Raw genomic sequence first — 25516 nt, 5'->3', positions numbered from 1 at the left:
CTGGAAGAGAGTTGAGTTGTCTAATTCAATGGCATTGGCTATTAGGCCTATCGATAACCACTCAAACTAAATGTTTTATGGACCGACCTAGTGACTGAGAGCTTTAAAATAATGGAGGTTTTGGGAACAAAAGAAAACAGAAACTTGGCCCCTTAAAGAAGAACACTAAAGCTTTAATCCCCAACCTCTTGAATTAATGTGCTTATCTTGAATTTCCCCAACTCCTCCATGTTAAATTACCACGGTGGCCCAGTAGTTAGGATGAATTTTTGACCCATATGTTTTGGGTTCGATTCCTAGTATTGGTGAATCACACAATGATGCCCAGGGAGAGACTCAAATGCATCTATGAATCTTATCGGCTCCCAAAATACCGACTACCGTGATGAAGCCATCAACTGGTCCCTTTAAAGAAAAAAAAAAAAAAAAAAAAAAAAAAACTCCTCCATGTGAGAATTTAGTGTGAGATTAAAGGAAAGCAGACATAATAATTTAGCAAGTTCTTTAGCACAAAGTTTCCTATTACTTTGATTTATTATTTTTTCTATTCAAGCAATATTTAATCTAATCTAAATTATAGGAAGGAAAAGAAGATTCAAACTTAGAAACAATACAAAATTTAATAAAAATGTGGACGAGTATAAGCCATTAAGTCATTTAGTCTATGCGACATATGATCTCCTAAAATCTCATATGATAAGTTGTATTTATGTTATTTTGCAAACAAAATCCAGCAACACCCTTTGTCGCCGTTACAAAAAGGCTCCCTTCCCTTATTGCCAAGTAAAATTGAAGACGCAGACATCAACGATTGCAAATAGGTGGAGCACCCACAACTTCGACATAAGGAGTTCAAAATGAAATTTCTTTCTGTCAGGCATCTGTGCTTAGACAATTTAAATTAATATATTATAGTCTTGTGTGCGATAGCCACACAACTCTAGCAAACATGATATCTGCATTACTTTGGTGTATTATTGGACTTTTTTAATCTGCAGCATATGAAGCTGGACCATTAGACAAAACAATGTGTAGAAATGTCACCAAGTGATAGAAATTTACGAGTTGTTTAGGGGGCAAAGAGGAGAGGCGAGGCAGCAAAAGATATGAAATTTTGATCCTGTCATGATTTAGGGGGAAAGTGCCATGACTGGCTTGACTCACAAGTCACAATTGCATATGATGGCCTCACTTTTCAACCTGTTTTTTTATATGCTTTCAAAATTTTGATAAGTTTTGGGTCCAGTTAGGTTGAGATTTTTTTATTTATTTATTATTTCACAGAAAAGGGTCAGATAATTGGAATTTTGACATTGTACCTTGACGTTATTTCTCTCTCTCTCTTTTTTGTTGTGCTTAGAAAAGAACTAGAGAAAGAACGTCAAAAACCCTAAATTTTCTCTATTTTTCTTCTCTGTTTCACTTCTCTTCTTTGTTGTCCCTTGACTTTCTTTCTAAATTTCTATGAAAGCGAATGCAAAGTAGAAACAAAAACCCTGAATTCGTCATTAAATAGTCAAAAGTGTTGAATCGGTGATCCGAAATTGAGAGAAAATCTTGCATGCAACCAAGATCAGGAAGATGGAGATGTGTCGATATCCGCAAACAGACAAAAGCTTCTCTTTATGACGATAGAGAATCTTGCGTACAACTGAAATAATTTCTTGAGTGTTATACAAAGATCGAGGTATATCTCTGCAGAAAGTCAATAACCTCTCTTCAATCGGGATTGTTCTTGGAAGCTAGCGATTCGGCGGAAATGAGGCACCTTTACACTATTTATGCTAAGTAATCTTAATCTTGAACCAACTCTTCTTGACTTATAGCTAAAGCCTTTGATTTTTTGAACCTGTCAATTATAGCTTGTTATGGTAAATCAATGGCGATCCTAATCACGAACAAATTCTAGATACATCAACGATGACAACTATCGACGATTAGTTCATCATTTGTAAAAGTAACTCCCGATCATGCAAAACAACAATGACATTAAGAAAAAAGAAGACATTACCGCATCATGATTCACAAAATATTACGGGATCCGTTAAGATGTGTCCCTTGAGTTTAGAGATTCTAGTTAATTCAAAAGGTAAGTGTCCTACAAAGTTAACTTTAGACAATGACCGACTTGTTTGGAAATGGAGGGTCTCTCTCTTTGGTCAAATTCAAAAGTATGCATAGTCTATTTGCAAACTAAACATGTGCTAGGGAGGGACATGCCTCTAGGCTCTATCTCTAAGAGGTCACTCACTCACATTTGAATTTGATATCAATAATTATAGTTCAGCTGCTCACCCATGTGTATGTCATTTCATTCCAAATTGGTCCCTAAACTTTTAAAAGTGTGTTTATTAAGGATAAAATTATTAAGGATAAAAGGTAGCCTCCATTTAAAAAAAATTGGCACAATAACACGTGACTACAGTCTTCAACGCATTTTAGTAACTCATCTACTTTGCCGAAAATGCTCACAATCTACTGACACATGACCACTTACTTCTAGTTTTTAATTTCAAGTTCGATAAAATCGATTTCATTGAATAATATGGTCTAATAATTTTGTTCGATGTGTAGCTATTTGAGTGGCTGTTTCGATGTTAAACTGGTCGTAAAACACTTTATTGTCCCTATAACGCTAGTCCTCTCTTCTTCTAGCCCATTTTTTTTAAGGCTTCCATGTCAATATATTCAACACTACCATCCTTGTTTGACACATTTAAAAGTTTAAGGATCACCTTATAACGAAAATAAGTACAAGGACCAAAGTGGAACAACCACTAAAATTAAGGGAACAAATTTATAATTAACTCTGAAAACTTTATGATGGATTTGTTGTCATGTTTTTATTGGGCAGGTCTTTAGTGGGGCCTGTGGAGCCCACTTGTTGTGATTGTTGGGCTTGGGCCGGCAGCCTGATGTCCTTGACTAATATTACAAAGCCGGCGTGGTGCTTTGGGTCCTACCCGTGTGGACATCTAACTTTCGGGCCCCACAACGGCTTTTGTCGAATCTCCGACTAACGAACATTTAAAATTGGCGCCGAACCTGTTTAGGCTCGTATTCCTAACCGGGTAAATTTGAATAATTCAACCGTTGGAAGAGGGAACGGGAGTTGAATTAAGGCTAGCATTCTTGAATTAACAACAACATTCTTTTTCTTTTTAAGTTTTTTATTTATTTATTACTTACAAAAAACAATATGATATCGAACTCATAATAAATTTATTAATAAATATTGTCATCTTGCATTTGTGTCAACTAAACTTCAAAACATTCTCGAACTATGTAAAAACTGAATACTGCTAGAACAATTAAAAATGTGTCTTCTTCTTTCCTTTATTTTCCATGATGCTCATAATAATTACTTTATCATTGCCAATCTCGAATTTAATTTATTATTTTTGAGGTCATTCCATGCAAATGGAGGTTGGATCGTGATTTTTTTTTTTTTTTTACAAGAAGCGATAGCAATTTTCATTGATAAACAATAATAATAACAAGGATTTCCATTTTGATACGCTCTTCAATAATCAATTAATTGATTTGGAGACAATTCACACAACTCATATATAAACAATAACCTTATAAATGACTACCACAAGCATAAGCAACATTGGAAATAACATTAGCACTGCTGGTAGATCCGCCACAAAAATGACACACAATAGAACTATACCAGAGCATACGCAATGTCATCGCCAAGAAGCGAGTCCACATCAAACCATCACTAACAAGAAGGCCACATCACTCGTTAGGCAAGACATCACTTGTTAGACGCCATACAAACAAAAGTTGCACTAAACCTACACTAACCCAAGAACAAAATCCATTGGTTGACTCACTCCACTAGTTAGCTCATCATCACCTGCGACTTCATAACTATGAGATCTGCTACTACCGCTAGCAGAGCCACACCAACAACTAGGAAATTAACCCAAAGTCACATACCTATCCCCAAATTAAAGGAAACAGCCTTGGGCGGATTTGAGATCTCGAATTTGAGGTGGAGGCTCTAACACATCCATGGAAAACTGGTTACCCACTGAAAGGTGGGGGAGAAAAGGTGTTGAGCAACATCGATGAGGGGAGAGAAAGAGAAAAAAGAAATTGACGTTGGAAAAGCGATCAAGGGAAATGAATGGGGAGGGAGGTGGGGTAAGAGGGGGTAGGAGATGGAGGGGTTAGGTGGAGGAGGGAGGAAAAGCTGTCATCAGCCCTTGCGGAAGCAAAAACTTGGCGGCTGAGATATGATAAATAAGGTTTGGGTTTGGGAGAGAGAGTCAAAGACAAAGATAGTCAGGGAGACATTTAATATCAGTTTAATGAGTTCATCTTGGATTGCCACTCAGTACTGCAGTCTGGTGGTATTCCTTTTCACTTGGAAATGAGAGGTCTTAAGTTTGAATCTCGTGGATGGCGAATTCGATACCAAATTAGGTTGTCCATTGTATGGCTTAACCGAACTCCTCATCCCCCTAATGTAAAAATATTGATGTACTTAAAAAAAAAGTTCATCTTGGATCATGAATTATAAGTTATTGGTCATCTTCAACCGAATGAGGGCCAGAGGGCTCTCTTTAGCCCTATAACCCTTTAAGAAATTATATTTTAATGAACAGTGACATACGGTAAGATCCCACATCGCCCAGGGGAGTGATCCTTATATGTATATTCTCATCTCTACCTAGCACGAGGCCTTTGGGAGCTCACTGGTTTTGGGTTCCGTAGGAATTCCGAAGTTAAGCGAGAAGGGGGCTAGAGCAATCCCATGATGGGTGACCCACTGGGAAGTTGCTCGTGAGTTCCCAAAAACAAAACTGTGAGGGAATGGTAAGCCCAAAGCGGACAATATCATGCTACAGTGGTGGAGCGGGCTCGGGAAGTGATCCGCCTCGGGCCGGGATGTGACAATTTGGTATCAGAGCCTAACCCTGGCCGTGGTGTGCCAATGAGGACGTCGGGGCCCTAAGGGGGGGTGGATTGTAAGATTCCACATCACCTAGGGGAGTGATCCTTATATGTATATTCTCATCTCTACCTAGCACGAGGCCTTTTGGGAGTTTACTGGCTTCGGGTTCCGTAGGAACTCCGAAGTTAAGCGAGAAGGGGGTAAAGCAATCCCATGATATGTGACCCACTGGGAAGTTGCTCATGAGTTCCCAAAAACAAAACCATGAGGGAATGATAAGCCCAAAACGGACAATATCGTGCTACGGTGGTGGAGTGGGCCCGGGAAGTGATCCGCCCCGGGCCTAGATGTGACACATACCATATTTCTTACCATCTCCAATTGAAGGGGCCAAATGGTCATCGGCCAAACATAACCTTGTGACAAAAAACTATCTCCAACCGAGGGGGCCAAAAGGCCATAGATCAAACATAATTTATTTATTTTAATTGAATTAATATGGTTAATTAAATTAAACTACCGTATTAAAATAAGATTTTTGGACATATTAGAAGATTATTGAAAGAAGTGTCCATTTGAAAATTATTGAAAAAATTAAGGAATTGTTATCAGCAGTCAAAAAATCTCATTCTACACCCCAAACATTCTATATTAGGAAAGAAAAATACATTTGTGAGGAGTATAGAATGATATTTTTGGAGTGCCAATAACACTTCCCAAAAATTAAAGGAAAGATTAGTGGAAGAGAATAAAATGTGAAGAATTGAAATAAAATGAGGTAAGATGGTATGAAATGATGAAAAGTATGTGAGAAATGGTGTAGGAAAAAAATTTGTCCAAAATTAAAAAAAGTGGGCTAGGCTCATCGGGCTGGCTGGAGATGGCCTACCCACTGGCTTGATTTGGTGGTTTTGGCAGGTGGGGCCCACAAATCATTCTGCCTAGCCCTCGGTTGGAGACAGTTTTCGTATCATTTCGAGCTATTTTTAACCCTATGACCACTGGCCGGATCGGTTGGAGATGGTCTTACAATATACCTTAAGAAAAAGATTTTGAGATCATGTGCATCTTCACCTTATCCCACCCCACCACACTCACAAAGCCTAGAAGAATCTTGGACTAGGCAACTTTACCATAAAACATTCAAAATAAGTGAACCCAAAAGAGAAAAATGTTATTTGCAAAGTTTAAAGGTATTAGTATATAAGCTTCTAATACAAAAGATTTTTTTTTAATGTGACCACAAATGGCCTAAATCATGAAATGGTGCACACATCATGTGCTATTCAAATTGGTCCCCAATCATCTTTCATTGACAAGTGGAATGAGGGGCAAAGAAGATAGGGTAGTGCATGCAGCTGGAGGCTGGTGTTTTTCCTCTTTCAATTTCCCTTTCATTAGCTGAAATTTATATTTTGATTGTTTATTTTTCTTAATTTTGAATTAGTTTATATGGTTTTTAATTAAATTAAAGTGCTTTTGGAAGGGTTTGATTAATTGCATGAGAACTAGCAGCTGAATAATATTAAGTTTAATTCAAGTAATATATCTAAAAAGGCCAAGTTCTCAATTTTTGGGCAAGTAGAATGGTCCTAATGATCATATACTAACTCTTAATAATTTAATAACTTATTTATTTTTTGAATTATTAATTTCTCTAATATAGACTAGGTCATTTCTATTCTATCAATTAACATAATGTCAATTAGATGACTAAGTCATCTGAGAAGATATTGACTTTTCTAAGAAATGTGTGGAAGATTATATTACTATTTGAACATAAAAGGTTTTGACTTCCTTATTTTGCTTGTATTTGAGAGTAATTTTATAGGCATCAATGTATGGTATAATAAATTCGCTTACGTTATAACATGTATATTTATTTGTTAATATTTTGTATTAAATTTATAATATATAAATAATATTATACATAATAATATAACACGTGAATTTGTAATAGCATAATGATATTCAAAACTTCCTCATCAATCTACCTTACACAAAGCCACACCCTTCTTTTTTAACCAAAAAGTGAGAAACAAAGGCAAAACACAAGTTTGTTAATCCAACCAGTCCAATTGGCCAAAGAGAAAAGCAAGAGTCAAATTAGGGTTTATGTTACCACAAAATTAAAGAAATGCCCATTAAGCCACTTCAAAGAAAAGAAAAAAAATTCTTTTGACGACAGTGATTTATATAGCACATGTATATAACAACCTGCTCAAAGAAATAAAGGCATGTGTAACTTTTTGTCCATATATTTTTATTCCATTAGCACAAAACGTCACGTGACAGTGTACCCATATCACGTAAGTTGTTCTCTTCTCTCTGACAACCTAAAATGAAATAACAAAGTAACAAAGAAAATGTTAATTTTAGAGACAAAAGGATCCGTTAAATACAAACCGTTAGAGCCAAGCTTTCCCGAGAGGCTCGGAACCAGGTTCGGTGTAGTATTTTTCCTTCTATATTTGACAAACCCAGAAACAGAGAAAGAAGGGAAACAAGCTAAAACCAATCTAACCAGAGAAAGATAGAGAGAGAAAGCCTGAGAAACAGAGAGAGAGAATCAAATCATCCGAACCTAAAAATCTTCTCTCTCTTCACTTTCCAAAACCCATTTTATCTTTTTGCTATCTTCACATCCAAGTCTCCCCCCATTTCTAATTTCACTTTCTCCCTCAGAGATTTCCGGAAATTTTTTCATAAACTTCACATTTTTCCAAAGAAAAAGATTCGAACTTGCCGGAATTCCCATTACGATTTTGGCTTCTGGGTTGTGATTTGGGTAGTTTGAGCATGCTGGATTAACGGGTAGGAGCTGAATTTTAACGCCCAGATTTTTGGTGTTTTTTTCTGGGTTTTTTTTGGCGGTAAATGGCGACGGAGCAAGTCTTGCCGTTCTCCATAGCCTCTGTGGTTGAATGCGTTCTTCAGAAGCATGGGAGTCGTTTAAACGATATCGACTTGGCTTCTAGGAAGGCTGAGGAAGCATGTAATCAGCTTTCCTTTATTTTCTTTTAATCTTTAAATTCAGATTATTTTTTTTCATTCTACTTTATTGGTTCTTGCATTTCTTGAGGTGGCCATGAAAGTATTCTGATCCTATGAATGTTGCCGTGTTATTGTGCAGCGTTGAGAAGGTATGAAGCAGCAAGGTGGCTAAGAAAGACCGTTGGCGTCGTTGGGGGTAAAGATTTGCCGGCTGAGCCTTCTGAAGAGGATTTCCGGCTCGGATTGCGCAGCGGAATAATCCTCTGCAATGTTCTCAACAAAGTTCAACCCGGGGCTGTGCCGAAGGTAATGGCCCAACTTGGTTTCCACTTTGCATTGGTTCAAGCCCTTTTGTTTATTGACTAGTTTTGCTAATGTTAACTGGCGATTTGTTCTTAGGTAGTTGAAGGCCCTTGTGACACTGTTATTATTCCCGATGGGGCGGCTTTGTCAGCGTATCAGTACTTCGAAAATGTCAGGAACTTCCTTGTGTCTGTTGAGGAAATGGGGCTTCCAACCTTTGAAGCCTCGGATTTGGAACAGGTTTGTGCTCAGGAAATGTAATCTGAAAACAATTGTGTTTTGATGAATCCTTATGATTTAGGAAGAAATGCATTAGTACTTTGTTTATTTGTCGTTCGGCTGTGGCAGTTTTTCACATCTGAAATTACAGGGAGGGAAACCCGCAAGGATTGTGAACTGCGTTCTAGCATTGAAATCATACTCTGAGTGGAAACAAGGAGGTGCAATTGGATCGTGGAAATATTGTGGAGCTTTGAAACCAACTACCTGCGGGAAATACTTCGTGCGAAAAAATTCAGAACCCTTTTCAAATTCCTTTCCAATGACCTTATCATGGGGCGAAAAGTCACACGATAGTTTGTCCAGTGAAGATCTCAATGAAGCAGTAAGTGAGATTAGGTGTTTCTCAGTTTTTATTTTGCACTCATAATATTGCAGGAAACTAATTGTTTTGCTTTCTGCTCTTCAGAGTTCCTTTCATTCTTTACATGCGCTAGTCCGTGAAGTGCTTTCAGACAAGAGGCAGGAAGACATACCAATCGTAAGGGTTCTTCTACCTTTTATGTTGATTATCTACTCGTTCAGCCCGAGCACCTGTTTATAAATGCATATATGTATAATTTGGAGAAACAATTTCCTGTTGCTTTTAACAGATTGTGGAAAATATGCTGAGTAAAGTCATGGAGGAGTTTGAGCATCGGTTAGCAAGCCAAGGCGAACTGGTAAGCACTAAGCAGCAGCATTTCTTCAACATTGCCTTGCTTTTTCCTATGTGCATTGCTTTTCTCCCAAAGAAAGCTCATTGCCTCCTTTCAAGAAAGTATGTTATATGTGGGATGATTGAATTCTTTATGACAGATGAAAACAGCTTCCAGAGATATGACGTTGTCTGGCCCTGATAGACCTCTTTCGGACTGTGCCTCTGAATGTGCTTCTGGTGATATGAAGGTACAAGTTTTAGATTCAATAGAAGGGGCAAATTTATGTCGTTATGATATCCTTTTGTGCACGTGTCTCGGTTTTGTTTGTATCTTTTATCATTAGCACAAGTAGGTGATTTTTTGCTTCCATTGATGGATGATTAAGATTGAAGAGAAAGCTTCCTCTGAAACCAAAGACGAGGAAATATACAACCAAAGCGAGGGATCGAAATGTCAGTCTTTAAAGCAGATCACGTTAGTTGATCGACAACAGAAAGACATCCAGGTAAGCTACGGTCACATCATATTAGCAGCAACAAAATTTTGTTTATCTGCCCTAAGATACTGGCGAAACTTATGTTAATCTTTATTCTGTAGGAATTGAAACATACTCTATACGATACAAAAGCGGGAATGAAGCTTCTACAAATGAGGTACCAGCAGGAGTTCAACAACCTAGGTAGGACTTCAAATGAAAAACGATATGATATGCTTTTAATAAGGCTCACTTAGCTCATGTTTTGTCGAATACTTTAACGTTGTTTCATGTTCTCAACGGAGGACCATAACTAGTTTACCATGCATGTAGGCAAGCACCTCCATGGTTTGGCTTCTGCAGCGACAGGATATCAGAAGGTTCTTGAAGAAAATCGCAAGTTATACAATCAAGTGCAGGATTTGAAAGGTAGTGTTTCTGGTCTTCCTTTAATTGTCTCGAGTTCTATGTTTAAGAAACAGTGTATGTTTTGTACGAGTCTACGAGATTAATTGGTCCATCAATTACTTTGGTTAGGAAATATAAGGGTATACTGTCGAGTGCGGCCCTTCTTGCCTGGGCAATCAAATCGGGCCAGTACCTATGATCACATAGATGACAGAAGTCTTAAAATTATCACTCCCTCCAAATATGGCAAAGAGGGAAGGAAATCTTTCACTTTCAACAAAGTTTTTGGTCCCTTTTCAACCCAAGGTTAGCTTAGCTACTCTCAATATGGTTTTGCTCCTAATCTATCATATTTGTCATCATTTTTCACTGCCACTTTTGTTTCTCTGCAGAGGAGGTATTTTCAGATACGCAGCCTCTGATTCGGTCTGTTCTCGATGGTTACAATGTCTGTATATTTGCTTATGGCCAAACGGGATCAGGGAAAACTTTTACAATGGTAAAATATGTGCATAGATGTTTCATCATATAATCTTCATTCTTTGGCCAACCGACTCCTGACAAGTTATAAATTCATGTTGTTTGCCGATGTAGACTGGACCAAAGGAGATTACAGAGGAAAGTCGAGGTGTAAATTACAGAGCACTCAGTGATTTATTTTTTCTATCAGAACAGAGAAAGGACACCATTTGTTACGAAATTTCTGTTCAGATGCTTGAAATTTACAATGAGCAAGTCAAGGATCTCCTTGCGGTGGAGGGTTCTAGCAAACGATATCCTCCATGAGTCCTGACACTAATTGATTTTTCCTTTACTATTGTTTTCTTTACAATGCATATCATATTTCTCTATGTCCTTAACTCCAACATACATTAGAAATCCGCAACAGCTCTCAAAACGGAATTAATGTACCTGAGGCGAACCTTGTTCCTGTATCATCGACTTCCGATGTTATATATTTGATGAACCTTGGGCATAAGAATCGTTCAGTGAGTGCCACAGCCATGAATGACCGGAGTAGTAGGTCGCACAGGTAAAATTAATAATGTCCTCTTAGATAAATTTTGAGTTGATCCCTTCTCGTTTCACTGTACGAGTAGAGTTCTGAAGTGACCATGAATCCGTCTAAACTAACTCCTGTGACATCATAAACAGTTGCTTGACAGTACATATTCACGGAAAAGACCTGACGTCAGGAAGTATTCTTCGGGGTTGTATGCATCTAGTTGACTTGGCAGGAAGTGAGAGAGTTGACAAATCTGAGGTGACGGGAGACAGGTTAAAGGAGGCACAACATATTAACAAATCTCTCTCAGCTTTAGGAGATGTCATTGCCTCTCTTGCTCAAAAGAACGCACACGTTCCTTACAGAAACAGTAAACTTACACAGCTACTCCAAGACTCACTCGGTAAGATTGTTTAATAAACTTGAGCACACACAGACATTTTTCTGATTTTTTGTTGGTCTCCGTTGTAATCATTTGATCCGTCCTTATTGTGTCAGGAGGGCAAGCAAAGACGCTCATGTTTGTTCATATCAGCCCTGAGCCTGACGCTCTCGGAGAAACACTTAGTACACTCAAATTCGCAGAAAGAGTTTCTACAGTTGAACTTGGTGCTGCTCGAGTTAACAAAGACGGTGCAGATGTAAAAGAACTCAAAGAACAGGTGGTTAATCTATGGCTTCTACAATTATATCCAATTATAATGTACAATAACCTCTTGTTTACCAATTTTTCTTACTGTCTTATCCAGATTGCTACACTTAAGGCAGCCTTAGCAAGGAAGGAAAGCGAGGGAGCGCAAGCGCAACTTAAATATTCTCAATCCATGAGCCCAGAAAGATCTAGAATCAAGTCTGCTGGGTCTTCCCCTTTGCATTCTAATCGGAAAAGCACTGGAGATTTGGCCGGCGCTCGCAGGCAAACAGCAGATGATTTTGGAAACATAGAGGTATTGGCTAAGTATTAAATTGATAAGCCAAAAACTTTATTTTATTCTTTTTATTTGATGAATCTAACACTGGAGGTTCATCTAATTGCACTAGGTTCGCAAAAACACTGCATTGAAGCCAAAAAGGCGAAGTTTAGATCCTCAAGACATGATGATGCATGCGAGTTCGCCTCCCTGGCCACCTGCTTGTAATCAAGGACTAAATTCAAAGGAGGAATCCGATAAGGATTCAGTACTTTCTGGAGATTGGGTTGATAAGGTCATGGTGAACAAACACGAAGCTGCAAATAGAGAAGATAATCTATTAGGAAGTTGGGATATGGACAATAGACAGTTGCCGGAGATGTTTGGACCGAGTAGCCTTCCTGACCCTCCGAACTTGTACATGGAACAACACTTTGGAAAATTAACGGCGAGCAAAGAGGACAGCCAAGACTATGATGTACAAAGGAGTCGGAATGAGATGGCCAATACCGATGATTCTGATGATCAGCTTGATGCTGCAACAAGTGATTGTTCAGAGCCAGACATGCTTTGGCAACAAAACCTTCCGAAACCTACCAGCATTCCAAACGGACTGGGGGAAAAAGCAAAGAAAACTAATTCGAGGCCAATAAGGAGCCCGGAAACTAGGTAAACTCTGACTGCTATGAGATTATATCGTTTTCTTTGAGCTGCATTATCAGCATATTGTTTCCTTTGCAAAATCTCTTATATACCTTGATACGTTCTAATAAGATGTTTCAACTTATCTGCTTTGTCATCAGGAGTATGATTCCATCGTTGATTCCTTTGCCATCACGGAAACCACCCAATGGAGTTAGTCAGCCTCTGCACAGGACCGCAAGTGGAAGGTCCTGTGAAGGGAAGCGAAGGCCTGGGAGTGCAAAGTGATACCGACGACGAGGTTGCTTTTTTTATTGTGTATTGAGGGAAGTTGGCTGTATGATTCTTTTTTTGTTTTTTCGGGGTCATTTTTGTGTGTTCATATGTACCTAGAGAGAGAGAGAGAGAGAGAGAGAGAGAGAGAGAGAGAGAGGTTTTCTGTAAGTGGCAATAATTCTGGTTGCCTGAGTTTCTCCGATGGTGGTCATGAGATGTAAGTTGTCGATCGCACCCCGTTCCATCAGTGTTTTTATGAGTGTTGATATTACAATTTGCCCTCGGGATTGAAGCTAGTGTTTATTTTTCTTTTCGATACAAACGATACTAGGGGAGGAGGAAAACTGAACGTAAATCTTGGATGCATGGTAACCATTCTTAACAATTTGAGCTACAAGCCCTTCGTGCACGGTTAAAGTACTAGTTGAATAACCCCAACAAAAAACCAAGTTAGACTTGTTCCTTTCACAAAGATCTTGAAATATCTAGTTCATGCAAGAATCTCCACGTTTTCAATTAACATAAACAAATGTCGTAATTAAGCAGATTTATAAGAATCATCATTTCATCAGAATTCAGTTCCTACTAATTAATTAACTGCTAAGTACACATTTTATCAAGCTTGACTGGAGAAATACTGGGAACATGAAATTAACTACAGTTTGGCGATGGTTCCGCAGCAACAAAAAATAAAGTTTTATCTCATTAAATGAAGTCGGAATCTTTCTTGCATGCAAGGTGAAAAAGTTCCGTCACGTGTTTTGTGACGGAACAAGGGAGGAGGGTTTATTTTTGGTGAATTGGAGTTGGTGCTTGGCTGCCAAGTTAGGGTTGCTAAACAAGAGATCTCACATAAGAATATTGGTACAATACTCTACGATTTCCAAATTTGGGTTGACTGGAGCTAGGCTCTTACAATTCAAATTACCTCTTAAACAAGAGATCTCAGGTTTGAAACTATACTGTTCACGCAATTGGGTGCTAAATTAAATTATATTGTCATCTAATTAGAAATAAATTAACCCTAAGATATAAACAAATGAAGTAAAAAACAGAAAATTCAAACTCGAGAGCTAAGAGATGAGCACAATGCTTCTGATTAATTGCAGTTGTACTTCTATACTACGTACTAGTACATGGTCCGAAAAGTTAACGATTAAATATTGCATGTAGAGATTTAATAAGTCTTTGCATCAGTTAAATCTTAACCCAATTAATTAATGTAAACTACATTTGATGTTGATTAATACTTGCATTTCCCTCTTGGGGGGGATGAGCTCATTCCATCTTTAGGAATAACGTATTCTGACCATAAATTTCATAATTTGAACTATTCAATTACTTATCTTCATCATTTTAATCGGAGATCATTTAGTTATTTGAATGTATAGAATAACTAGACAGTGTAGGTAGGGGTGCAACTTGGGTTGGGTCAACCGGAATCTGTCCATGTCCAACTTGTTTTCAAATCCAATCGGGCAGATTAGAATGAAGAAAAGACCCACCCAAACCCAACCCGACCTCAACCCGATCATTTATTGGGTTGGGTTGACTTAATGTTTTTGCCCGCCCATGTCAACTCAAACACTATCCAATTTTGAGCTCTAATTCGCTCATACACATATTAGCATCGCACTTCATATTATATAAGTTATGAATCAGTTTTGGAATGACTATACTTCTTTATAGTCCGTCTTCATATGGATGAATGATGGTGTTACTTTTACATTTTTTTTATCGAAGCCTTGTGTACGCCTTGTAATCCAATCTCAAATTTGCATGGGTGAAAACATTAAAAATTGTCTCTAAGTTGTTTGTTTTAACTTTTGTGTGGATGATGATGTGTAAATGAAAATTTAACTAACAATGACGTTGTTTCGTTCAAAATGTGAAAAATCAAGGAAAACAAGGTGTAATAAGATGGGACTTGATAAAGTTGACAAATTCGAATAAATCCAAACCCAATTAAAACACGAACTCGACTAAATCCGCATGAACCCAAACCCAACTCAAACCCGAATTGTAAAGAATGGATTAGGGTTGGGTTGACCATCCAACTCGCCCGAGTTGCACTCCTAAGTGTATGTACCAAATAATATATTTATGATGAACCGTCTTTTTATTTGATACGTTTGAATGATTAAACGATGTTTAATTCAAATGAATTTGTCGACTTGATCTTCCACTAAAAATTAACAAATTGAACAATTCTGACCGTTTATTTTGATCTGAAGAATATACGTGATTCACAAATGGGGGTTTGCAACAAACGTAAATATTACGTCGAAATAAAAAAAAAAAAAACAAAAAGATACGATACGAACGATGCGGCTCCACAAGTCCCCACCAGCCAGTGGATCATGCAGGCAACCACATCCAGCTGCGTTAGTCAAAGGGCCCAACTGTCAACCAAACCCCACTCCATCGGAGGGTACTTCCGTCATTTCACCGCCACCAATTTACAATTCTCCGCCGGAGAATTCGGACATAAATCTCATTCATCACAGTTTTCTCCCCAAAATCCCACCCCTCTCTGTCTCTCTCTCTCTCTCTCTCTGTGCACATCTCCTCTCTCTAAGCTGTCTTCCAATCAAATCACAGAAAAGGTGCGACGCTTTCTCTCTCCTAGGGTTTGTTCTCGAACCAGTGCGAGCTCAATTCCAATGGAGGACTTGTAGATGGGCTTCAATGTCGGATCCTCCCTGCTCGATCATTCTCTGACTGTCAGTGTTTTTGCTCTGCATTCGAAGGTAACCCAATGTTTCCCTCTGATTTTTCCATTTTTTTGCTATTTCTGAATTTCCCCAGTTTTTAATTTTGCAATTTTTATGATTCGTATAGTTCGTGGTTAGCTCAATTTTACTTCTTGAGGATTCAGTAGATTGCTTTACTGGGATCTTTCGATGGATTTCGGGTTCTAAAAGGGACCATTTTTGCATATTTTGTGAAGTCTTTTGTTTGAATTCGCCCTTTACTATTTATGAAAGTTCAAAATTTTTTATTGCTAGGTGTGGTTTTTGTAAATTGCTTTTACTTGATATAATTTTCTCATTTTGTTGGTGTAAAATGGCTTCTGATCGGTTGTTGTTTTGAGGAAAAGGTACTAAATTTATAAAATTATACTGAGCAAGAACAGCTTTTTCTTTTTCCTCTTTCGGTATGAATTCTGTTGGCTTTTGTTTTCCCCTTAGAAATTGCATCTAGCTCTGTTTCGTTTGTAGCTTTCCGGCTTTATGAATTATGGGCATAGAAGCATTGGGTCAGTTTCCGGGGATGGTTTTAGATTCAGTAGGCGTAGCGAAAAGCTTCTAATGTGTATAAATTTAGTGCCATATGCTCCGTTATCTAGTTATCATTTTTAACTTTGATGTGTGAATCCTTTAAGTCATTTGGTGGACCTATGAGGTGATTTAGTTCATTTAGATTTACACGTTTGCAATGAAGATCTGACAGGATTTTGTTTAATCGTTTGGATGAATAGGGTTTTGGCACTTGGGTCTTGGAAATGTCCCAACGGACACTAAAATGAGCCAGATTGAAGTATCGACGATGAAATCTCCTCTCACTCCACTTGCGACTCTGATTGGTCGTGAGCTTAGGGGTGAGAAAGTTGAGAAACCTTATTTGAAGTATGGGCAGGCTGGTTTGGCGAAGAAAGGAGAAGATTACTTTCTTATAAAAACTGATTGCCAAAGAATTCATTCGGATCCGTCAACATCATTTTCTGTCTTTGCGGTACTTTCCCCATCTAATTTCTGTCTTTGTACCTATATAAAGGACAACTGATCTTTGTTTGGCTGCTGAAAACTGAAGAGAAGGAAAAGAATTTGAGAATCATTAAAAGTGAAAAGATTACCTTGAGTGAATTTGATAGTTGCATTTGTGTCCGGTTGAGTGGAACATTGTTCTTCTTAGGTTTGAAACGGTGTGATAAATGAGCAATCACTGTTTAGTAACTTTTCTTCTTTTCATACATTTGTCAGCACCAATAGAGCATCACTTCATTCCCTCACTCTTTCTGATACAAAATTGAAATTATTTGTCCGCAGATTTTTGATGGGCATAATGGTATATCAGCTGCTATTTTTACCAAGGAGAATTTATTGGCTAATGTTTTGAGTGCCATTCCTCAAGGAACTAGTAGGGATGAATGGCTGCAAGCCCTTCCTCGGGCGCTGGTTGCAGGATTTGTCAAAACTGATATAGAATTTCAACAGAAAGGTATAACATCAAGCCATTTGATTTCCAGTAATTATTTATTTGATTTGCTTGATTTTGTTTTGCTTAGCTTTCTGATTTAATTTCAACCTCAGGGGAAACTTCTGGTACAACAGTGACTTTTGTTGTGATTGATGATTGGACTGTGACTGTTGCATCTGTTGGGGATTCTCGATGTATATTAGACACCCAGGGAGGTGTTGTTTCACTCTTAACTGTTGATCACAGGCTGGAAGAAAATGAAGAAGAGAGGGAGCGTGTTACTGCCAGTGGTGGTGAAGTAGGAAGGCTCAATATTTTTGGGGGCAATGAGGTATATCCTAGTTTATTTTGTTCACCCGTTTAACTTGTAAACTGAAAGGCATTTCAATGAATCATTTTTTTTATGGTCTAAATTTCTTATGTTTACATGGTTCAGGTTGGTCCCCTTCGCTGCTGGCCTGGTGGATTATGCCTTTCTAGGTCAATTGGCGACACAGATGTGGGAGAATACATTGTCCCAATACCCCATGTCAAGCAAGTGAAGGTATCTTCATCTTGTACTATTGACAATGGTTCTATTTTACTATGCTTTTACAAAGTTTTAATTCTCAGCAACTATTTTCCCTGGTTATGCAGCTTTCAAATGCTGGGGGAAGACTTATAATAGCTTCTGATGGCATCTGGGATGCTTTGTCTTCGGATATGGCTGCCAAGTCATGTCGAGGATTGCCTGCAGAGCTTGCTGCAAAGCTGGTCGTTAAGGTGATGCACCTTAAATACAAACATTATGTACAGCCCAAGAGAATTAAGCCTGTTTTTACTGATCTAGTCCCAATTTTCTTTGTTCTGTTTTAGGAGGCTCTGAGGTCAAGGGGACTGAAAGATGATACAACCTGCGTAGTTGTTGACATAATCCCTTCTGGCCATCCTGTCTTACCTCCACCACCAATTAAGAAACCAAACATGCTTGCTTCACTTATCTTTGGGAAGAAAAGTCAAAACTCCGTGAACAAGACAAATAAACTTTCTGCTATCGGAGTTGTGGAGGAGTTGTTTGAAGAAGGTTCAGCAATGCTTGATGAAAGGTCAGTTCAGCATGGTTTATTATCTAACTGCTAATTATTAGACTCTATTTCTAGTTTGAAAGCAACCCTAATTTCTTTCCTTTCTTGATGGAAATACAGGTTGGGTAAGGATTCTCCTCTGGATGCAAATTCGGGGATTTTCCGTTGCGCAGTCTGCCAAGTGGATCAGCCCCAAGTTGAAGGTTTATCAGTAAACTCTGCGCCTTTCTTCTCCCCGGCATCAAAGCCGTGGGAAGGCCCCTTCCTCTGCGCAAAGTGTCAGAACAAGAAAGACGCCATGGAAGGAAAAAGACTGACCAGACCCACAGTGGTCTTGTAGTAATTTACCCGATTACGTTCTCTAAGTTGTATTTTTTTATCTGGCAGTGTGAGCATATGCTTGGTTTTCGTTTTTCAGGTGGTGACTATTTATAGATGTGTGTAAGAAATGAAGTTGAGATATGCAGAGTAAAGTAGGTGTTTTGCAGTGTGTCGAAACTTTGTGGCGATTCTGGTTTATGCTCGGCTGTTTGACTGACTGACAAAGAGTTGAAGTGTTATCGCTAACAGCTTTAATTTGTAAGTAAATTGAAGGTTTGAGTAATCGTTTTGTTAGAACGAATCTAACTCATTGTTGTTCCCTCTACTTACTGTGTTACAACAAATGAATATATAATCGATAGCCAATTTTTTTTAGCACTTGTTTGCAGTTGTCTACAAATGCTGGTTTGATCTTGTCAATTTGCTGTGTTTTTTTTTCATGTAACGAGCTGTCTTTAGTTGCCTGATTGTGTTTTACTCCAAATGTGCCTAACTGGAGAACAATTTGCATGAAATGGATACGGTCTATACAAGCTTTTCTCGTTTAGTGGCTGTTTTGAAATACAAGAGTAAGATTTAAGCACCACAATTGTTTGTACTGGACATTGTGAGATGTTAAAACTGACGAAAAGCTGCCACGTAGAACTACGGTCTAGTGGTATTCCTCTTCATTTGTAAGTGAGGTATTAGGTTCGATTATCGCTAAAAGTGAATTTGAATCACATTGTTATGACTAGTCCATTGTGAGGTTTAGCTCACTCTCTCATCCCTTTAGATCTACTTCAATCCTTGGGGTAAAATTTAAATTTTAGGTTGTAAACTCATTCTAACTTGCTCCAACTCTTGGAGCAAATATGAGTTTTAACCCAAAATTCATTTGTGTAAATTTAGGCCAAGATTTCTCCTGGTTAGTGGGCTGGTTTATTATATATGTGTATATTTTTTTGTTTTATATTTATAAATTCATTGAATTCAACAGCGAAGATCTAATATGATCAAGTCTAATGGTTAAAAAAAAAAAAAAAAAAAAAAAATCTAACGATCCAAATTTAAATCAAACAGCTAAAGTAAATAAAAATAAAAAAAATTTCATGTGTTTCATATATTTTCATAGTGTTCCATGAGTTTTATGAATAATGTTTAGTGATTTTGCAATATTTATCAGAATATAAATATTTTTAAGTTAAAATCTTCATAAAATTAAATTAGAATACTCTATATTTGTTTTTGAAAAAAAGATTTCTTTAAGAAAAAAAATTATCCAAAATTCATTCTTAATAATTTTGGGTTATGTTGGAACAGAAAAACTATTTTTGAATTAAAACCTAAATTTTCTAAGTTAAAAAATTAAGTTTTAACATAAAAGTTGAAGATAATCTTAACGTGGGTGAATATTGTTTGTGCAAAAAATAAAAAACTGACGAAAAGATATTCCGAGACCCACTTGAACTTTTTTATTAATTTCTTTATTTCGACAAAAAATTAGATTAAAAAATACTTATGTGACTCGATAAATGGTAAGCCTGCTTTTAAATGGCTTGTAACATCTTGCTTATCGTTCAAGCTTGCGAAAACTGTACGATTGTTTTTTTCCCACAAATGGATCCCTCCTGGTTTTGGTCGTGCTCGCGAAAAGCTACAAAAAGAGAAGCACCGTCGGTGGAAGAGGAAGACTTGTACAAGCAGTGCACCCTCTAACCCTAACCCTAACCCTAATCACGTACAACGTCATGTGTGAGTCTTTAGAGTAACTGCAGCAGAGCCTGCTTTTGCATGCACTATTCCTACCGTCCAACATGTTCTCCTCACAAACCCTACAGAGGCTGTTTGGGGAACAGTTGAGAGGCGATCGGTGAAGATCGTCGCAGCAGTTGATCAATGTGACAGTGTTCCGAATACACACGTTGAAGGGAAACTGTTCATCAAGAGTCTCAGAACTTCTGAAGAGAAATCGGTAGAGCGACACGTGTCGTCATCTTGTACGTGATCATGTGGTTTTTATGAGCACCTAGGTAAATGCTGAGGCTCCTGTAGCTGAAGCCTTCAGCTGACTGGAACTCAAGAACTCTCCATTGTTGTTGCAGTAGAGTTTGTAACTTTGAGTCCCCCGCACGTGTCGTCTGTACCAAAAGGGCACGGAACTTCCATGTTGCCACGTTTAGGGCAAGCACCAAGAGCTGACACGTGGACTGTTTCGATGATGGTCGTAAGACTGATGAGCATGAACACAGAAAGTTTAAAAACCATATCTGAATGCAGCAGGGAGAGAGAGAGGATGCAAGACATGCTGAAAACTAAACGTCTATATTATTTTTAGGGTTTAGCATCAGAAGGATTAGTTTATTAATACGGAAATTTAAAAAATATATATATATGTACTTAGTTATGTGATTAACACGACTTAATTATGTGATTTACATGTTATAAAAGTCGACATATGTGAGTTAGACTAGTTGGTTAGCGTAATGTTTTTATTTTTAACAAATGATGATTATCAACAAAGGTGTGCCAACTGTTGTCAGTGCATTAAGAATTTGATGAAGAGATTAAGAAGTTACTTGAATATTCAAATCCTAAATACCAAAAGCACTGATACTGTTAAGTCTATGGGCTCCATGAGAGATTTTTCAATCTGTCTAGAATACGGGACATTACGTTATATGTTATTATACAAATAGAGGAAATTTTTTCTTTTTAAATGTCCCTACACTTGTATAACAACATTTACACTGAAAAATCTCTCCCATGATGGTGAAGCTAATTATCTGATTTCACCCATTGGAAAGGCAATAACAAGTGGCAACTAATTTGGAAAGGAAACAAACAAGTGGCAACTAATTTGGAAAGGAAACAACAAGTGGCAACTAATTTGGAAGGGAAACAAGAGAGAAAGCAAAGGTTAAGATCAGTCAGGTCAATCGATCTTCAAGGACCAACTAATTTTTTCCAATTTCACACCAATCCTACTTACATTTGAAGGACATTTGGGTTAAGATCAATGTCACACCAATCCTACTTACTTTCCAATTTCAAGAAGGTTTTTGGCCTCCTTTTCCCTTTGAGGGGCAGTGAGGCACCCATTTCCCATAGTGGCCTCCATAAAGCAACATATCCTTTGGGATCAAATCAAGCAAAGGACAAAGTTCCAAATGACATAGTTTAAGAACTGTGAGTTAAAAACATTAGGCCACGACTCCTACATTATTTATTTATAGTTTTCAAATAAATGAATAAAGTTGACAGAAATAAGCAAATTAATGTGCAGAAGAAGAAAAAGTGTGCGGAATCGTTCCTCTAAATACTTGGTTGTCGATGACCATGTTGTCTACTGGAAAATTGTATCTTATATTGTAAGGGACCAAGTCAATGATACGATCTTTATTTAAAAGAATAAATGGTTTATACCCGGACCCCGTAAACCATCCACAAACTACTTATGTTAATTACATTTTCAATGCAAACACTTGTGCAAGGAACTTTTGTTTAACAACATTTATCTCTAAACCTAAAATCGTTTAATTCTTCCACCTTTTGAATTGCTTGTATAAAGTATAACTATGGAGTTATGAGCAGAACAATGACGTGCAACGTATATAGAAAGCAAAGTGGTTTTTTCAATTTTTGAGTCCTACAGTAAAAACAATAAGGGACGGTTTATAAGTGCTTTTAAAATAACTTCAAGCACTTTCAATTTATTAAAAGCACTACTCACAATGTTTGGCTGAAAAAAAAAATGTGTTTTTTAGTTGCCAAAAGCACTTGAAGTGCTTTTTAGATAAGCATTTCGAAACAGGCCCCTAAAATAGTTGAGAGAACAGTAAATGACTTCATTTAGTGGGATTTAAGAACATAAATAGTTTTTACATAACGACCTCAATCGTTAAGCACGCTACGTTCTCCAAACGAGAGGAAAGGATAAATGGCTTCATTCACTGGAGTAAACTGAGTGATATATCAACACATTAGAAGAACAAAACTCCATCGATTTCTCTTTGCCGGGTTACAACCAGACTAGACTAGCAAATGTAACCCGTTTCCTACAAAAGTGGCTTGAGCTATGTTCCGTTTCCAAAGCGGAGTTTTCCCTGATGCGCTAATCAACTGTTCCGTTGGCTAAAGCAAATCTTCTCCTGCAAGTAACCAATGAGCGCATTGATCAAAATATAAATGTCAAACGATGGAATGGTATAACTCAAATGACTGCGGTGGTTGGTCTGAAAAACTTCAGCGGAGCACAGAAGTAACAATGATTACACGTAATGTTTGTATCCAACCGCAGTCTCAAAACGATAGCACAGGAGGAGATTACTATTTACCAGTTGGGCATGACATCAGTTTAAAAGTTAAATAAAGTAAAGGAACTTACGCAGATCATCCAACGATATACTGCTTATGCTTTCTCCAGTCTTTATAAGACGAAGCTTCCCTGATATCATATCACACTATTAGAAATTTCACAGTGCCATTATGGAAGGAGAACAGTTGAATTATATAGCATCTACATGAAATGAATATGTTTTCTATTTCTATACTTGATTTTTAAAGATTGGAGGGATGGGGTAGACCTTTCAAGTATCTATGGAATCAAACTAAATATTGAAGTTGAACCTTTCACTCTTATTTGCCATATCAGCACTTTCTGTCGATGCAGAACATGGTCAAAAATATAAATCCTCGTGGCCATGTTTATTCATCCGTCAATGAAAGCTTTAATTCAATGAATTTCAGTCATCGAGAATATTTTAATGTTAGATTGATATATCGTCCCAGGTTATCATTGCAACATAATGTTGGAATACATTTATAACTGATGCAAAAGTATACGAACGAACACAAGTTTATCCAAAAGAACTGCAGAAAAATGAAAACCAATCTAAAAAAATAAATTTAGTAAAGTAAAAGGAAAAGAAAATCCTGATATTTATACCATCATGACGAATGCATATCTCTGGAATATGTTTCACTTCACCATTGATGCTGTCATTGTAAACTCTAGTTTCAATGTCACCCTCGACATAGATTGATGCACTGCAGTAAACCTCCAATCATTAGAGACACAACATATAGAGACATTCATTCATTTGAAAAAAAAAAAAAAAAAAACTAATGAAAAAGACTTGAAAACTTTGAGTTTTAACGATAAAAACAAAATAAAGGGTAAAGTGAATAATACCAGGATTAACTTTTTAGTGTAAAAATGTGGTTTTTCGTTAAAGTGAACAGTACCGTGGGCTTTTTGTTAAAACTCCCTTTAAAAAAATAGACACATACTTCTTAACCAATTGTTTAACTGCATAAGCCCCAAGTGTTTCATTATGCACAGCAATTCGATGCCATTGAGCAGGTCTTGGTAAGTCCTTTGCTCCCATTACCCTTTGGTCAAACATGCCTCCTGTCCCAACCGTGAAGATGGTTACAGTTCGACCATTCCTCAAAATCTTTTGCACAGGGGCTTGCCCAACTTTTCCACAGATAATTGCCTACATAAATTCAGCACAGCCTCGCATAATCATATGAAAGAGAATATCCCTACTCAACTCTTGATTACTGATATAAAAACCAAAGAAAAAAAAAAAATACTATCTGATTATTTATGTTGTTTCTGTGTCCTAGCATCCACAATGAAATATCCTTTATTTTCTTCCAGACGACCTTAAAAACCTTTTACAAATTATGATATGATGCCTTGTATGTGTAAAATTGTAATTAAATCTATACACACGCACACGCACACATGAAAACTCGATAATATACACATAAGTAAAAGTTACGTTTTTGTTTTCTGTAGAAATTATATATGAAATACCTTGTGCACACCACGAAATCCCCAGCCCCTCCTGGGATCAACTCCTTGGGGTTGCAAATTCACATCTTTCTTCGCACCAATAAAGTCGTCAAAACCATCTTCTGCCCCATTGTTCTTTGTGTCATCATTGCCAATGTCAGAGTCAGATGGGATGCTTGAGCACCACAATTTTGAGCTTCTTTGCACACCCACTGCTGTAATAATGGTAAAAAAAAATTAAAAAAAACATAAACACCAAATAATCAACCTAAAAACACTCATTCTTCACTATTCGAGAAAATCGTTCACCAACAAAACATGTACTCACGATGAATTCCAGGCAACAAGTTATTCAAAATGATTTTCTGGATTAAACCCATCTCTGGAAACATACAAAAGTGAAAATAACACAGCCAATAAACCAACAAGATCATTAAATTGTGCAGAAACTTGCATTTGGGAAAAACAGTCCATTTAAAAGGGGTTTGAACACAACCCATTAACAAAAATAAAAATTTTAAGCAAGTACCAAATCAGAAATCAGAATTGAGCACTGCAAATAACACATTCAGGAATCATATGCACAAATACAAACTAATAATATTTTGGGGGAGAGAGAGAGAGAGAGAGAACCGAGTAAGGAGGTGGGCGAGGAAGGAACGGAGACTCGCATAAACTTGGCGAATCGCGCAGCGGCCGAACTCATAACTCAGTCAGTGCAGGAAACGCGAATTGGGAAGGAGCGTGGAGGGTTCAAGGAGGGTTTAGGTGTTAGGAGGCGAGTTCCACAGAGAGAGAGAAGCGAGCCAAATGAGCCTCCTTAATGAAATAAAAAATAAATAAAAAACTAATTTTGCTTTTGAAAATAAAATTGAAAACCAAGAGAGTTTGTAGTTCAAATAATTAAAAAAAAATTATGAAAAAGTTTAAAAATTTTAAGTTTTAACAATAACGAAAAAACAAAGGGTAATGCGAATAGTACCAAGATTGACTTTTTAGTGTAAAAATATAATTTTTACTAAAAGTTTTTCAAAGTTTTTTTTTAAAAAAAAACCTAAAGGGTAATGCGAATAGTACCAAAATTGATTTTTTAGTGTAAAAATATAATTTTTACTGAAAGTTTTTCAAAGTTTTTTTTAAAAAAAAACCCTATTTCATCGTCATAACTTTTTATTAAATAATTGGGCAATTTTTTATAGACACAGTAGCAAGCTAAAACTCGTCACAAAATTAGGTCTTTTTTGTTTTTTCGTACAAGTCATACTGACTGGGCAAAATCAAACTCAAAATGAAGAGTAAATG

General features: G+C 37.2%; 3 protein-coding genes across 8 annotated transcripts; 2 read left to right on the top strand and 1 right to left on the bottom strand.

Annotated features, from left to right (window-relative positions):
• The first annotated feature begins 7408 nt into the window (after positions 1–7408).
• Positions 7409–24845, top strand: LOC103930579 (kinesin-like protein KIN-14I). Of its 3 annotated transcripts, XR_007252307.1 has the most exons (20): positions 7409–7904; positions 8043–8209; positions 8303–8446; positions 8577–8810; positions 8895–8966; positions 9079–9147; positions 9284–9373; positions 9512–9631; positions 9724–9805; positions 9935–10030; positions 10139–10315; positions 10402–10508; positions 10604–10782; positions 10881–11042; positions 11165–11418; positions 11514–11677; positions 11765–11962; positions 12057–12595; positions 12730–13001; positions 24829–24845. XR_007252307.1 is itself a non-coding variant. In XM_009339933.3 (19 exons), exons 1-19 carry the CDS (start codon positions 7787–7789, stop codon positions 12854–12856), a joined length of 3099 nt encoding a protein of 1032 aa, XP_009338208.2. In that variant the 5' UTR covers positions 7409–7786; the 3' UTR covers positions 12857–13147. The 3 variants fall into 3 exon arrangements, 2 of the variants coding, with proteins under 2 accessions (XP_009338208.2, XP_048424330.1); XM_009339933.3 differs by lacking the exon at positions 24829–24845 and having other exon boundaries at positions 12730–13147; XM_048568373.1 differs by lacking the exons at positions 7409–7904; positions 24829–24845 and having other exon boundaries at positions 8068–8209; positions 8555–8810; positions 12730–13147.
• Positions 15351–18804, top strand: LOC125470027 (probable protein phosphatase 2C 5). Of its 2 annotated transcripts, XM_048568374.1 has the most exons (8): positions 15357–15594; positions 16326–16579; positions 16894–17065; positions 17158–17375; positions 17481–17588; positions 17681–17806; positions 17900–18129; positions 18229–18804. In XM_048568374.1, the coding sequence occupies exons 2-8, from the start codon at positions 16370–16372 to the stop codon at positions 18446–18448; spliced, it is 1284 nt and encodes a 427-aa protein (XP_048424331.1). In that variant the 5' UTR covers positions 15357–15594; positions 16326–16369; the 3' UTR covers positions 18449–18804. The 2 variants fall into 2 exon arrangements, with proteins under 2 accessions (XP_048424332.1, XP_048424331.1); XM_048568375.1 differs by lacking the exon at positions 16326–16579 and having other exon boundaries at positions 15351–15594.
• LOC125470028 (single-stranded DNA-binding protein, mitochondrial-like) lies at positions 22236–25034 on the bottom strand. Of its 3 annotated transcripts, none has more exons than XM_048568378.1 (6): positions 24848–25034; positions 24236–24426; positions 23701–23909; positions 23357–23457; positions 22796–22855; positions 22236–22559 (listed from the first exon to the last, which is right to left on the bottom strand). In XM_048568378.1, exons 1-6 carry the CDS (start codon positions 24918–24920, stop codon positions 22543–22545), a joined length of 651 nt encoding a protein of 216 aa, XP_048424335.1. In that variant the 5' UTR covers positions 24921–25034; the 3' UTR covers positions 22236–22542. The 3 variants fall into 3 exon arrangements, with proteins under 3 accessions (XP_048424335.1, XP_048424334.1, XP_048424333.1); XM_048568377.1 differs by having other exon boundaries at positions 24236–24429; positions 24848–25030; XM_048568376.1 differs by lacking the exon at positions 24848–25034 and adding an exon at positions 24543–24780 and having other exon boundaries at positions 24236–24429.
• Positions 25035–25516: the final 482 nt, after the last annotated feature.

Source organism: the organism of the source record quoted next, unplaced genomic scaffold (assembly GCF_019419815.1).
Source record: "Pyrus x bretschneideri cultivar Hongxiangsu unplaced genomic scaffold, Pyrus_bretschneideri_v1 Contig48, whole genome shotgun sequence".
In the NCBI taxonomy this organism is placed as follows: domain Eukaryota; kingdom Viridiplantae; phylum Streptophyta; class Magnoliopsida; order Rosales; family Rosaceae; genus Pyrus; species Pyrus x bretschneideri.
This window is presented reverse-complemented; position numbering and strand designations above follow the sequence as displayed.

Excerpts from the sequence above, each read along its gene's own strand:
- LOC103930579 (XM_009339933.3), top strand. The coding sequence starts at position 7,787 with ATGGCGACGGAGCAAGTCTTGCCGTTCTCCATAGCCTCTGTGGTTGAA. Across the intron at positions 8,447-8,576 it reads AAGCCTCGGATTTGGAACAG|GGAGGGAAACCCGCAAGGAT; the intron begins GTTTGTGCTCAG and ends CTGAAATTACAG. Across the intron at positions 10,316-10,401 it reads TGGTCCCTTTTCAACCCAAG|AGGAGGTATTTTCAGATACG; the intron begins GTTAGCTTAGCT and ends GTTTCTCTGCAG.
- LOC125470027 (XM_048568374.1), top strand. The coding sequence starts at position 16,370 with ATGAGCCAGATTGAAGTATCGACGATGAAATCTCCTCTCACTCCACTT. Across the intron at positions 17,589-17,680 it reads CCCATGTCAAGCAAGTGAAG|CTTTCAAATGCTGGGGGAAG; the intron begins GTATCTTCATCT and ends CTGGTTATGCAG. Across the intron at positions 17,807-17,899 it reads CTGCAAAGCTGGTCGTTAAG|GAGGCTCTGAGGTCAAGGGG; the intron begins GTGATGCACCTT and ends GTTCTGTTTTAG.
- LOC125470028 (XM_048568376.1), bottom strand. The coding sequence starts at position 24,714 with ATGGGTTGTGTTCAAACCCCTTTTAAATGGACTGTTTTTCCCAAATGC. Across the intron at positions 24,430-24,542 it reads CTTGTTGCCTGGAATTCATC|CAGTGGGTGTGCAAAGAAGC; the intron begins GTGAGTACATGT and ends CCATTATTACAG. Across the intron at positions 23,458-23,700 it reads GTTAAACAATTGGTTAAGAA|TGCATCAATCTATGTCGAGG; the intron begins GTATGTGTCTAT and ends GGTTTACTGCAG.